This window comes from Marmota monax, unplaced genomic scaffold (genome assembly GCF_021218885.2).
Source record: "Marmota monax isolate L192 unplaced genomic scaffold, Marmota_monax_Labrador192_F-V1.1 WCK01_AAM20220418_F8-fsc00052, whole genome shotgun sequence".
NCBI classification, from domain to species: Eukaryota; Metazoa; Chordata; class Mammalia; order Rodentia; family Sciuridae; genus Marmota; species Marmota monax.
In genome coordinates this window covers 3,247,775-3,261,664 of record NW_026693473.1, presented here as the reverse complement: position 1 = coordinate 3,261,664, position 13,890 = coordinate 3,247,775, and the positions used below count along the sequence as shown (strand labels likewise).

Sequence of the window (13,890 nt, the reverse complement as noted above, 5' to 3'; positions counted from 1 at the left end):
GTTATCTGTAAGTTCTCAAGATACCCTCCTTTGCAACTTTTTGTGCTATAAAACCTTGTTCCTGGGGAACTGGGGTGCTGATCTCTAGCCCGGATTGGGAGAGACAGCTGCTGATCAGCTCTCTGTTTTGTGTACACAATACAAGCTTCCTTTAATTTGATTTAAAATTGGAGTCGGTGGTCTTTTTTTGCATCAGGGTTCAACAGCCTGGTGGAAGCTGTTGTCATTACCTGTGTCTGTCATTACCATTATTGTCATTACCCTTATAAACTTCACACACATGAGCTCAGCAAGCCCCAAGTTGCTAAGCAGAAAACAAAAATCACAAAAGGCCGATCCCAGCCAGCAGGCAAATAATTTGAGGGAGCATCTCTTCATGGTATCCCAATCCTCTGTGGCCCACAGCAGGCCTGGGGACAGTGGCCCAGGGCATGTTTTGTGGCAATGTGAGGGAGGTGACTTTATGGCTGGGCTGGTTAGTCAGGGCCCGTTAGCCAGGGGGTGGCCTGTGTGCCAAATGGCAGGCTAAACTGGCCCCCTCTATCTCGCACCATGACTGGGACGGCCTCCCCTCAGTGCTGCAGGTGGAGAAAATGAACAGCAGGAAGGGGCAGGCCTGGAGAAACTAAAAGGCACTGAGTCACAGGATGTGCAGCAAGCACCCTCTGTTAACCCCAGTTCAAAGATGAAGAAACTGAAACTGAGAAAGAGCAGCAAACAGGGAAGGTCTGGATTGTCTGAGGCTTCTAAAAGTGGGGGGTTGGGAAATTATTAAGGAAAAAGTTTGCATAATTCAAATGCAAAATGCCCATGGCCACTGTAAGGCCACCGGAAAGGACTTGTATGAGTGGGGAGCCCTGAAGCATCAGCTTCATTAGCTTTGTGGTAAATCTGCTGACATAACCAAAGGTCTATAGTAAGGTGAGACTACTTGTCTATGGGCACGGGCTGGTGGGGAAAGGAACAGGAGGAGGAGGAAAGGCAGGGGACATGGAACACAATGCTGTGTAACAGAAGGAGGCTTTTTGGAAGTCCATCAGATATTTCCTAGGAACCCAAGAGTACCATCAATGGAGACAGAGAAGACCAGAAGGATTAGGTGTGGAGCAGAAGTCAAGTGACCGGGCCTCAGTGCAATGGCCAGGTGCCACTGTATAGCCCAGTCCATCTTATTCTGTGCATCCAGGCCCCTGAGGGTGAAATGGAAGAAGATGCATGCTTGAGGAGGGTTCCATCCCAGGCCAGGCCTGCCTGCTGTTATCTGAGCTACGGGCTCAATCATGACACTTCCTTCTCCTCCAGGAAAGTCTCCTGGCACATGGTACAAGAACCACCAAGTGTCAGGCCTGGACTTGCAGTGGTCAGATGCATTGGGAGATAGTGGAAAGATTCTAGGACTTCACACAGTAAAAAGGTTCTTACCAGAAAGCAGGAAGGCCGTCACAAACAGAGTGATTCTCAGTCCCATGGTGCTAGGGTTAAAAAAGAAAAGATAAAACTTGGTTAGAAAATGAAACGGAAACCAATGTTCACCAAAACATGACCTAGAAGTGGAGTCTGGGATTCACGTGGGTTCCTGGGTGTGGCAGAGACAAGATTATGTGCTCACCAAAGCTATTTCCTTTTCCTCTTAGTTCCACAGATAGGCCATATTTCCCGGCCTCTCCTGATGTTAGCCACATGACTGGGTTCCAACCAATGAAATTGTGAACAGAAAAAAATGAACGTTACTTCCAGACATGGCTATCAAAGCCTCCTTCCTGCTCTCTATCTCCCGCTTCTTAGATGCAGGGAATTCAGAGGAAACATTCAAGGTCCTAGAAAATGGCAAATTCTACTATGGAGGAGAACTGTTTAGCTGAACAAATTAGTAAAACTGTTCTCTCCATACCTCCCCCAGAACTGATCCAAACTGGACTGTGACATTGGAAAAAATTAAATAAAATAAGGAAACTTACTATGTTGTGTAATAAAATTGTGGGGATTATTTATAACAGTAGCTAGCATTACTTCTTTTGAACAACACAGCAGGTCTAATGGGTCACAGGGAGGGTAGTTACATTTAAAAATCAATCTTTCTTTTGTTTCCTTGTGTTTTTCACTTTTAATGTGCATCAAAATCAGTCAGAGAGCATGTAAAACAGTTTCCAAGGCTTTATTATCTATTTGATTTAGTAGGTAGAGGTGAACCCCGTGAATGCTTATGTCTAACAATCTCACAGGTGATGGATGCTGTTGTCCAAGGACCACGCTCTGAGAAACACAGCAATAGAACATTTACTCAATCTACATGATGGAGCCAAAGAAAACGACATGCATGGATTCACAATCTCTTTCCCTTTCTCCCTCCTTCACCACAGACCCACTTACCCAATTTATACCAAAATGGGCGTAAAGTGGATTACACAGAAAGCAAAGATAAAAGAAAGAACATTGGAAATAGGTTGAAAAGCAAGCCTGTTGTGGTTTGGATATGAGGTGTCCTCCTGCAAAGCTCACGTGTTAATCCAGGAATGTTCGAGGTAAAACAATTAGATTATGAGATCTGTAATCTAAGTAGTGTGTTAATAGTTTGGCTGGATTGCTGGGGAGGGGGTAATTGTAGGCAAGTGGGGCATGGCTGGAGGAAGCAGGTCACTGGGGATATGCCTTGGGGATGATATATTTTGTCCCTGGCTCTTTGCATTCTCTCTCTGCCTCCTGGGTACCATAAGAAACTTTTCTGCGCCACACCCTCTGCCATAAAATTCCATCATCATTTTAGGCCCAGAGCAATGGAGTCGACCAGTCATGGACTGAGACCTTTGAAATCATGAGCCCAAATAAACTCTTCTTTCTGTAAGTTGTTTTTTGTCAGGTATTTTGATCACCATGACACAAGGCTGGCTAATACAAAGCCAAATATGGGAATATAAAATGGAACTTGGGACAAAGCCAATGCTAAATGCTTACTATAGGAATCTGTCAACATGCATTTGGTGGGGCATAAGTTTGCTTTTAACTTTTTTCAAAGTTAAGTTATTGTTTTTTTTTTTTTTTTTTTTTGCTATACTGGGAAACCCAGTATAGCAAACCCAGAGGTGCTCTACCACTGAGAGACATCCCCAACCCTCTTTCATTTTTTAAATTTTGAGACAGGGTCTCACTAAGATACCATGGTGGCCTGGAACTTGTGGTCCTCTATCTCATCCTCCTGGGTTGCTGAATTACAGGCATGTGTCACCACACCTAGTTGGCTTGTAACTTTTTAACAGTCAAGGTGAAAAGGAAAACCTAACTGGTGAATTAATCCACAGGACTTTCCACTAATTCACAGATTTGTTCATACAAAACAAACTGTAACTTAGAAGATACACAACTATTCTTTATCCAATAGAGGAAATTTCTTCCATGGTGTGGTTTGTCTAAAGCCACTCTTGATCCCAAGATGTTAGGCACCCTTCCCTCTGCCTCCACAGCATCCAGAGCAGGGCATTGGGTTAAATGTCTGTTATATTTCTTTCTTTCTAGACTATAATCTTTATTTTTTTAATTAAAGTTTTAAAATAGATTACATCTATAAATCGTACTAAATTTAAAAGGTAAAAATGACAGTCTGGAGTTGTAGCTCAGTGGTAGCGCACTTGCCTAGCATGTGCGAGGCTCTGGGTTCAATCCCCAGCACCACATAAAAATAAAATAAAGGCATTGTGTCCAACTATAACTAAAAAATAAATACTTAAAAAAAGATGAGAAACAGTAGATAGAAAGTCTCCCAACTGTTGCATCATTATCTAGATTTTCTCTGTAGGTGTAACTGGAGTGACCATTGTTACCTGATACCAGTTTCTTGCCTCTATTTGGAGTTATTTTAGACAAAATAAAATCATAGCCCCATAAACTGTTCTCCTTTTATTTTTAAACTCAAGGGTAGCATTCTATACATAATTTTGCACACTTACCATCTGGAGATTGTTCTGTGTCAGTATGTAATGAGTATTCTCACATTAATGTTGCATATTATTCTACCATATGCTATTAGAGGGCAATACTTTTTTTTGCCAGGCCCCACTAAGGAACATTTAGATCATTTCCAATCCTTTGTTGCAATTATACGCCACATTGCACTTGCAAGAGAGTGCTATATTCTTTGCAGTAGACTTGCTTGACTTGTTAAAGAGTAATGCAATTTTAGTTTTTACACATATTGAAAATTTGTCCTACCTTAAGATTGTATGTTAATGTTTCCATCAACTGCTGGCAGCTGCCAGCAATCAACAAAACACAAGAGTGCTTATTTTCACACTCTTTGGGTCAATAATGTATTTTCTAATTTGTGATCTTTACCATTAGGAAAGGTTAAAATGGCATCTCATTATGATTGTTAAAATTATTGTTATTATGGTAAAATATACATAACACAAAATTTATTGTCTTAATAATTTTCAAATATACATTGGCATTAAATAGATTCATATTACTGTGCAACCATCACATCCATCTCTAGAAGTCTTTTAATTTTGCAGAACTTTAACTCTGTACCTATGTAAAATGTATAGTTACAACTCTGTAACTCTGTTCAATGACTCTCTATTCTCCCCTTCTCCCGGGCCCTGAAAACCACCCTTTCACCTTCTATCTCAATGAATTTGACTACATTAGGTGTTAATGGGATCATACAGTCTCTGTCTTTTTGCGACTGGCTTTGTTCACTTGGTATATTGTCTTCAAGGTCCATCCTGTTGTAGCACATGTCAGAATTTCCTTATTTTTTAAGACTGAATTCTGCCGCAGTCCGGCTGCAGCAAAATAACCGGGGGGTGACGAGCAACTTGTGTAGATTGATACAGCAGGAGTGGGAGCCGTTTATTGTAGGACTGGAGGGGTGTATATATACATTACACACAGCTTATCTTAATTAACATAAACTAGATACAGCAGTCAACCAATAAGGAATCTCCACACTTAATGGCTCGCTGGCGTTACTTCACAAACCACTCCCTCTGGTAAAATGCCAGGCGCCATCCTGACTTGTTTACAGACCCTAACAGAATTCTAGTCCATGGTATGCTATACTACATTCATCTCTGATGGCCACTTGAGTTGCTTCCACCTTTCGGCTGTTGTGAATAACAGCTGCTCTGAATGTGGGTGTACAGATATCTCTTCCAGACCCTTCTTTCACTTCTTTTAGGTACAAACCCACAAGTAGAATTACTGATCGTATGGAAATATTATTTTTAAGTTTCTGAGGACCCAATAAACAGTTTTCCACAGCAGTCACACCATTTCACATTCCCACCAATAGTGCACAGAGTTATATTTTGTCCACATCTTTGCCAACACACATTTTTGTATTTTCTTCAATAGCAGCGATACCAATGGGCATGGGGTGGTTTTTGCTGTCATTTAAAATGAGTTTCTTATGTGAATCTGGGCATTTTTTTCAAATGTATAAGAGGTAGCATGTCCTGTTTCATGTGCTGTCTATACTTGATCTTAGCCAAAAGGCCAAGAAGTGATCATGTGCTGTCTATACATTTATTTTGTCCACTTTCAATTTGAGTCTTTGGTTTTTTTCTTATTGATTTGTAGGAGCTCTTTTACATTTAGAAAATCAATACTTTATGACAATGTTGCAAATATGTTTTGTTGCTGAAATACACAGCAGGAGTTCAACATATGAACTGAGTAGCTAGTTCCCAATCTCCCACCCCTTCCAGTTATTTTAATGGGCTTTGAACCTTGGGTCACTCTCTGTTAAACTAACAGTGACACCACTCAAGGGCAGAGCCAGTGAGATTGATTCCTGGGCATCTCCTCATGCTCAATCACTAACAGCATCCTATTTGACATAGGATTTGAGGACTAGGCCTCCTTTGAATCTAAGTCTCCACCTAAATATAGGAATCCCTCATGTTTGTAAACTAAAAATCAGCCTGCTTAACCTAAGACAATCTTCTGGGATGACATGTTAAACAGGGACATAGACTCAAATTATATTTTGTCATAAATTTAATAAATCATCTTTGATTCAAATAATTACATGAAATCAATATGGCCGTGGGAAATCTTTATGTCTTAGACAAAATGTAAGTCAGTAGGGAGAAGCACTGGCCCTAACAAGGAAGTCAGTATCATTTTGGACTTCCCTATTTGGGAACTCTCTCTTCCCCTGGGTAGAGACTGCCTTTCCTTTACTTCCTTTCATTGATACTGGTTTTGTCCTCTGAAACTACCCAGAGTAAGTCTAACATTCTTCAGTCAAAGCTTTTCAAAGGATTTAGGGACAGCCATCATAACCCCCTTCAACATCCTGGCCTGGCCCAGCAGGGACAGTCCTTATAGGAAACTTCACTCTGGTGATGGTGTAAATGGCACATGATTCTTGAAAACACTTTGGATACTGAGTTTGTCAGTGATGTTATTAAAATATGATACTCAAATACTTGAGGTTGACATGATCCCTTTTTAAAAAAAAAATTAAGTATGGGGCTGGGGTTGTGGCTCAGTGGCAGAGTGCTCGCCTAGCACACGTGAGGCTAGGGATGCTGGGTTTGATCTTCAGCACTACATAAATGTAAAATAAAGATATTGTGTCTACCTACAACCAAAAAATAAATATTTTAAAAAATTAAGTATAAATGTCCTGTGTGGAGAACATTTCTCAACTCTAGCCATTTTGTGTGTGTGTGTGTGTGTGAGAGAGGGGGGGGGGAGCGCACCAGGGTCTGGGTTGGGAAGCTGTTTCCTTCAGTATTATTGGCACCATGGGAAGGCAGAAATGCCACTGGTCCCTCAGGAACGAACACCAGCCACAGCGACAGGTCATGGCTTTCTCCAGATGTCCCAAGAAGTGGAAACTCATACCCTTGAAGGGGGAGGGGGCTGTAAAAAGGGGAATGGGAGAGGAAACAACCTAAGAAGAAAAGATAGTCTCTTCAACAAATGATGCTGAGAAAACTGGAAATCCATATGTAGCAGAATAAAATTGAACCCCTATCTCATACCCTGCACAAAACTCAACTCAAAATAGATCAAGAACGTAGGCATGAGACTAGAGACTCTGCACCTACTAGAAGAAAATATAGGCCCAACTCTCCACCTTGTCAGCTTAGGAAACGACTCCCTCAACAAGACTCCTGAAGTGCAAGAAGTAAAATAAAAAAATCAATAAATGGGATGGTATCAAAGTAAAAAGTTTCTTCACAGTAAAGGAAACAATCAAGAACTTGAAGAGAGAGCCTCAGAATGGGAGAAAATTTTTGCCACCTGCACCTCAGATACAGCATTAATCTCCAGGATATGTAAAGAACACAAAAAACTTAAGCACCGAAAAAAAAATCAAATAACCAAATCAATAAATGGGCAAAGGAACTGAACAGACACTTCACAGAAGAAGAAATACAAATGGTCAACAAATACATGAAAAAAATGTTCAACTTCTCTAGCAATTAGAGAAATGCAAATTAAAACTACAGTAAGATTTCATTCTCACTCCAGTCAGAATGGCAATTATCAAGACTACAAATGATGATAAAATTGGCAAGGACATGGGGGAAAAAGTATGCTCATACACTGCTGGTGGGACTGCAAATTGGTGCAACCACTATGGAAAGCAGTATGGAGATTCTTCAGAAAACTTAGAATGGAACCACTATTTTACCCAATTATCTCACTCCTCAGCATATACCCAAAGAACTTAAAATCAGCATATTGTAGTGACGCAGCCATATCAATGTTTATAGCAGCTCAATTCACAATAGTGTGCCGCAGTCTGGCTGGGCACAATCAGGAGCCACTTGTCAAAAGAAACTAACTTTATTTTTAGAACCACACACGCCAAACAAAACAGCCTCTCAGGAAAAACCCTCAGAGCCTCAACTGCCACCACCGGCTTTCCGCAAGCCTCTCTCTCCCACACAAGCTTCTCCCCACCTCCCACAATCCTCCTGCTCTTGAGGCTGATTGGCTGGGTCATGTGGGCGGAGCCAAAAAAGTCCCCCAATGAGCAGCTCCATGGTCTGAAAGGGCAGGGAAACAGCCCAATGAGCATCACCGCAGAGGAGCCAATCAGCTAGATGTTGCTGGGGCCGCTGTGAGCCAATCATCAGCCGGCAGCTGGAAGTTTGCTGGCAGCTGGAAGTTTGCTGGGGCCCCTTCAGCTGTGGCTCTCAACAATAGTGAAGCTATGGAATCAAACAAGGTGCCCTTCAATAGATGAATGGATAAAGAAAATGTGGTATGTACACACAAAGAATATTACTCAGCTATAAAAAAAATTGAAATTATGGTATTTGCCAGTAAATGGATGGAACTGGAGACTATCAAGCTAAGTGGAAATAAGCCAACCCCCAAATCGAAAGGTTGAATATTCTCACTGGTATGTGGATGCTAACACACAACAAAGTGGGGAGGGAAGAATAGAAGTTCATTGGATTAGACAGAGGGGAATGAAGGAAAAGGAGGGAAATAAAAATAGGAAAGACAGTGGAATGAATTGGACATAACTTTCTTATGTTCATATATGAATATGCGACCAGTCTAATTCCACATCATGCACAACCACAAGAATGGGATCCTAATTAGAATAAGTTATACTCCATGTATGTACAATATGTTAAATACACATTACTGTCAAGTATATCTAAAAAGAAAAACAACAACAAAAAGATCTCGGTCGCCTCTGTGGATCCTGATAGGAAAAAATGATTATTGGTGTATTCTGAGCAAGACTGATTCTATTCCTTTGTTATACAAATATGTTTACTTTGTAAAACTACATGAAGCTTAAAAAAAATCTAAGAATTTACAGGGGGATTCTCTGAAAGGAGACTTCTGTCAGGTGAACTATTCAAAACCTTAACAGACTAGCCCCCAAGTGAGTCAAGTTTCATTCCAGAAACCAAAGAGCACCTGCCACACACTGTTTCCTCTCACTTTGTATGCCCAGTCTGTCCCAGAACATGAGTAAGAGTCAGGTGAATGATTAATTACACTACTGTTCTTCTTGCCAAGGTGAGAAGAAGTTGCCGTAGGCCATGCAGCTACCAACTGGTGGAGAGTTGAGACTTAAACAGACCCAACCTCACTGACTTCTATTTGACATTGGTGCAGCTCCTTTAAAAATGTCAGTCGGCTTTAGCTTTGTAGTGGGAGCAAACAGAATGGATTCAGATTCTATCCACTCTTGGAATAAAAGGAGGGCAGCACATCCCAGGGCCAAGTGTGGCAGCGACTCTTGGAATGACAGTGGGACACTCAGGGAGATAGGCTGGGCTAAGGGGAGCCGGGGACAAAAATTACCCCTTTTATTATGGGGGTTTCCGGCCTGAGCTGCCATTCATTCTACAAATATCACACAGCACCCACCATCTGCCCAGTGGAGAGAGCTTTTCTCTGCTCTAACTCTGTCAGCTAATTATGTTTCCAGGTGGGTTTGGCTTCAGGCACAACTAGAAGAGTCCTGGGGAAACAGGAATTCCCCAGAGAAAAGGTATGGTAAATGAAGGGGGCTGGTTTATGTCTTGGGTCTGAAGGAGCAGGGGGCATCTAGTATAGGCCAAAGGCAGATGAGAGGACACATGTGACGGTGGCCACCTATGGGGTGGGACAGGGGAGTGCAGATGTGGTGAAACAAGAAATGAGAGAAGAGTTCCCAGGTAGAAGCTGGAGGGCAGCAGAGAAAGACATTTCCTATTTCACAACTTTGTCTAGAATATTAGTGGTATTTGGGGTTCCAGGGGAAATGTTGAGCTGGTATCTCAGGAAGCGTATTCATTCAGATAGTCTTTCAGGCACATGTTTACTGAGTTTACTCAGGAGTGGTTTTGTTCTAGAGGTTTCTGGTGATGATGTCAAGGTGTGTGGGCCTTGGCCCCTCATCCAGTACTAAAAAGAAAGATAGAAGGGAACTCAAGTCAAGCTCCAGGACTAGTGTGGAAGTGGGAACACTTAGCTCCTCCCGGGGCCTATAGAGTACTCCTTGTTCCAAGCAAAATGGGAGATGCTACACCTCGGTGGAGGAAGGACCAGGTCTGCCTCAACCAGTAGCACTCAGGGCCGGGACTATTGCTTCTTGCAGAGCCTAGTTGTGGCTGGACCAGTCAGGCTTGCTGGGCAAGGAGAGTGGACACCAGGAGGAACTCCAGCTGCCTGAGGCCTTGACTTGCCTCTGGGTGCGGCGTGCTTCACTGAAGTACTTCTGCAAGCTCCAGAACCCAAAGATACATGTTTAGAGTAGCTATTAATATCTTTGAGGCACTGGGCAGAAAAGAGCAGGCTTATTTCCTTTTTTTAAATAAAGTTTCTGAACTGCAAAATGAGAAGGTTGCTGGGAAGGCAAAGCCATCTGAGTTTTCACGAGGCTTCTGACCAAGTGTCTCACGATAGGCTTGAAAAAGCAATGTGGAGAAAAGTGGGATCAATGGAATCAATGCTAGAACGGTTACTAACCACTCCTTTGTTCATTCATTCATTCATTTATGGGTTCATCCCACAAACATTTCTTGAGCCAGTCATTGTGCTTAGAGCTGGGAATACAATGATGCACAAAACCAGAAAGAACTTGTCTTCATGTGGTTGCTTAGAGTTTAGTAGAGGAGCAAGATAATGATCAAATGATCATATGAATGAATGTAAAATTATTACCATGGTAAGTGCTAAAAAAGAGGGGTTCCTGGTACTCTGAGAACCTGTTATAGGACTACTTTTAACTGACATTCAGAGAATGACTGATAGATTGAAGATGAACACATATTCTTTGCTATTCCTCCCATGAAGAGGTGGAGTCTAAGTCTCCTTGAACCCAGGCTGGCTTTCATGACTTGTTTGACTAAAGGAATGAAATAAAAAGAATGTCCTGGAACTTCTGAAACTAGGTCATGAGAAGCTTTGAAACTTGTACTTGCCTCTCTTGGGACTTATTTCCTAGAATCTGAGCCCACCATATAAAATGTTCTTTTACCCTGATACCACAGAGCCAAAGAGGCCACATGTAGTTTGGGTCCAGAGTCCTAGCTGAGCCCAGCCTTCCAGACATCTCTGTCAAGCCACCAGATTGGAAGAAAACCTTGGATCCTCCAGATCAGGGCTCAGCATACTCAGACTAAATGTGGCTCCCATCTTTTTTTTTTTTTTTTTTTTTTGGTACCAGGGATTGAACTCAGGGGCACTCAACCACTGAGTCACATCCCCAGCCTTATTTTGTATTTTATGTAGAGACAGGGTCTCACTGAGTTGCTAAGCACCTCGCCATTGCTGAGGCTGGCTTTGAATTCGAGATCCCCCTATCTCAGTCTCCAGAGCTGCTGGGATTACAGGCGTGTACCACCACGCCTGGCTCCATCTATTTTTTAATATATGCATATTTTTATAACTTTATTTTATTTTTTCTATTTTTTTAATCTGGTGCCGAGGATCAAACCCAGTGCCTCACCCATGCTAGGCAAGCATTCTGCCACTGAGTTACAGTCCCAGCCTGTCTCCATCTATTTTTATAAATAAAGTTATGTTGAAACACAAGAAAGTTTTGTTGAGCCAGATTCATTTATTTAAATATTATCTATTGCTGCTTTCAGAATGGCAGAGTTGAGCAGCTGTGAAAAAAACTATGCAGCCTGCAAAGCTGAAAACATTTTCTATCTGGCCTTTTATAGCACTGTTCATAGAGATACAGTGCAAGCCAAACACGTGAGCCATATTGAAATTTGAAAATTTCTTGTAGGCACCTATGTTTATCAGCTTTCCATCACTGTGATCAAAATACCAACAAGAGCAACTTAGAGGAGAAAAAGGTTATTTTGGGTCACACTTTCAAAGGTTTATTCCATAGTAGGCTCACTCCATTTCTCTGGGCCCAAGGTGGGGCAGAACACCATGGCAGAAGGGTGTGGAAGAGGAGTGCTGCTCCATTCATGATGGCCAAGAAACAGAGAGAGAGGGGGGAAGGAGTCACAGGGAAGATGATTCCTTCTAGGGATGCCCCTAGGGGACCCAACTGCCTATAGTTACCACCCAGTTACTCCATTCAAACCAGGATAGACTGGTTAGGTTATAGCTCTCACCGTCCAATCATTTCATCTCCAAACATTCCTGCATTAACATAGGAATTTTTGGGTGACACCTTATGTTCTAAACTATAAGACCAGATGAACAAATGAAAAAAAAATAGGTGACATTCATTTTAAGACTATATTTGATTTAATCAAGTATATCTAAAATATAATCTCAACAAGTAATCAATGAATACTTCAAAATTTTTATACTGAATATTCAAAAATCTTGTGGGTAATTTATACTTACAAAATTTTAAAGTTTTAAAGTAAGAACTCAATTAGGAGTTCTCTCTCTCTCTCTTTTTTTTTTTTCAATTGGGGTTTTCTCTCTTCCTTAACTCCCTTGAAGGTTGTTAAGTTATTGCTTCTTTGGAATTCAGCTTAAGTCTTTTTAAAAATATTTTTTAGTTGTCAACGGATCTTATGAATCTTTTTATTACATTTACTTATATGTAGTGCTGAGGATAGCACACAGGCCCTCATACATGCCAGGCAAGCATTCTACCACTGAGCTACAGTCCCAGCCCCAGGATCTCTTGATCATTTCAAGAGATCAGTAGTTACTTGTGGCTGGTGGCCACTGAATCAGTGTGTCTCTAGGCCAACCTACCCACTAGCTTGCTACCATAAAGTGACCTCATTTGATGCCACAAAGAGTAGAAGAATCACTCTGAGGCCTGCTCAGATTTCTGACCCACAGCATTGTGAGAGGGTAAAAATCCATTGTTAAAGCTGCTGTATTGGGGAGAATTCCTAATACACCAAATAGGTAAATAAAACAGATTGAATAGGTGTTAAATAAATGAAGGGTTTTTAGGGAGTGTGGCTAGAAGGGATTCTATGCAATGGAAATAGCATATACAAAGGTAGTGAGGCAGGAGAGCACATGAAAGAAGGTATAAGAAGGTTGTGGCTAAGATGAAGGCAGGTGGAAGACAAGGTGGAAGACCTAGGCAGGGGCCAGGCCATACTTGTCTTATAGGTCAGTTAAGGATTTTTGGTCTTTATTCTGAGAGCAATGTGAACCACTAAAGAAATTATAGTAGAGATGGGCGTGGTGGCACACATCTGTAATCTCAGTGGTTCAGGAGGCTGAGGCAGGAGGATCAAAAGTTAAAAGTCTTGGGGCTGGGGTTGTGGCTCAGTGGTAGAGCATTTTAAAGTAAGAGAGAGAGAGGGGAATTTTTTTTTTTAGTTTTCAGCGGACACAACATCTTTGTTGGTATGTGGTGCTGAGGATCGAACCCGGGCTGCATGCATGCCAGGCGAGCGCACTACCGCTTGAGCCACACCCCCAGCCCAGGAGCTTTTTAAATAAATGTGTAAGGCACTGGGTTCGATTCTCAGCACCACATACAAATAAATAAAATGAAGGTCCATCAACAACTAAAAAATATTTTTAAAAAATGTTTAAATTCAGCCTCAGCAACTAAGCGAGCCCCTAAGCAATGTAACAGGATGCTGACTCAAAATGAAAATAAAAAGGTTTGAGGAATGTAACTCAGTGGTAAAGCAACCCTGGGTTTAATCCTCAGTGCCAAAAAAAAAGAAAAAAAAAGAGAGAAGAAGAAATTATAGTAGATATGGACATAATCAGCTTTGCTTTTGGAAAAAAATGACTCTAGTTACTATATAGCAAATGTATAGTAGGGAAGCCAGATGCAGAAAGACCACTGAAGTTGCTTAATGAACATAGCTGTTTGGTCTAGAATGGTAATAGCAGAAATGGAGGGAAGTTGGTAGATGAAGAAATAATTAGGTTTATAATTAACAGAATATGACATGGATTAAATATAAGGGATGAGAACAAAGTGTTGATTCATTGACTGATTCCTTTATTCATTCAACAATTGAG

General features: G+C 41.4%; 1 protein-coding gene across 4 annotated transcripts in view; it reads right to left on the bottom strand.

Annotated features, from left to right (window-relative positions):
• The window catches only part of Cd86 (CD86 molecule), a 70,513-nt gene that overhangs the window by 30,783 nt on the left and 25,840 nt on the right, over positions 1–13,890 (bottom strand). For all 4 annotated transcript variants that reach the window (XM_046458011.2, XM_046458014.2, XM_046458009.2 and 1 more), the window contains exon 2: positions 1,423–1,472. In XM_046458011.2, the coding sequence (XP_046313967.1) occupies positions 1,423–1,472 (50 nt within the window). The remainder of the gene's footprint in view (positions 1–1,422; positions 1,473–13,890) is intronic.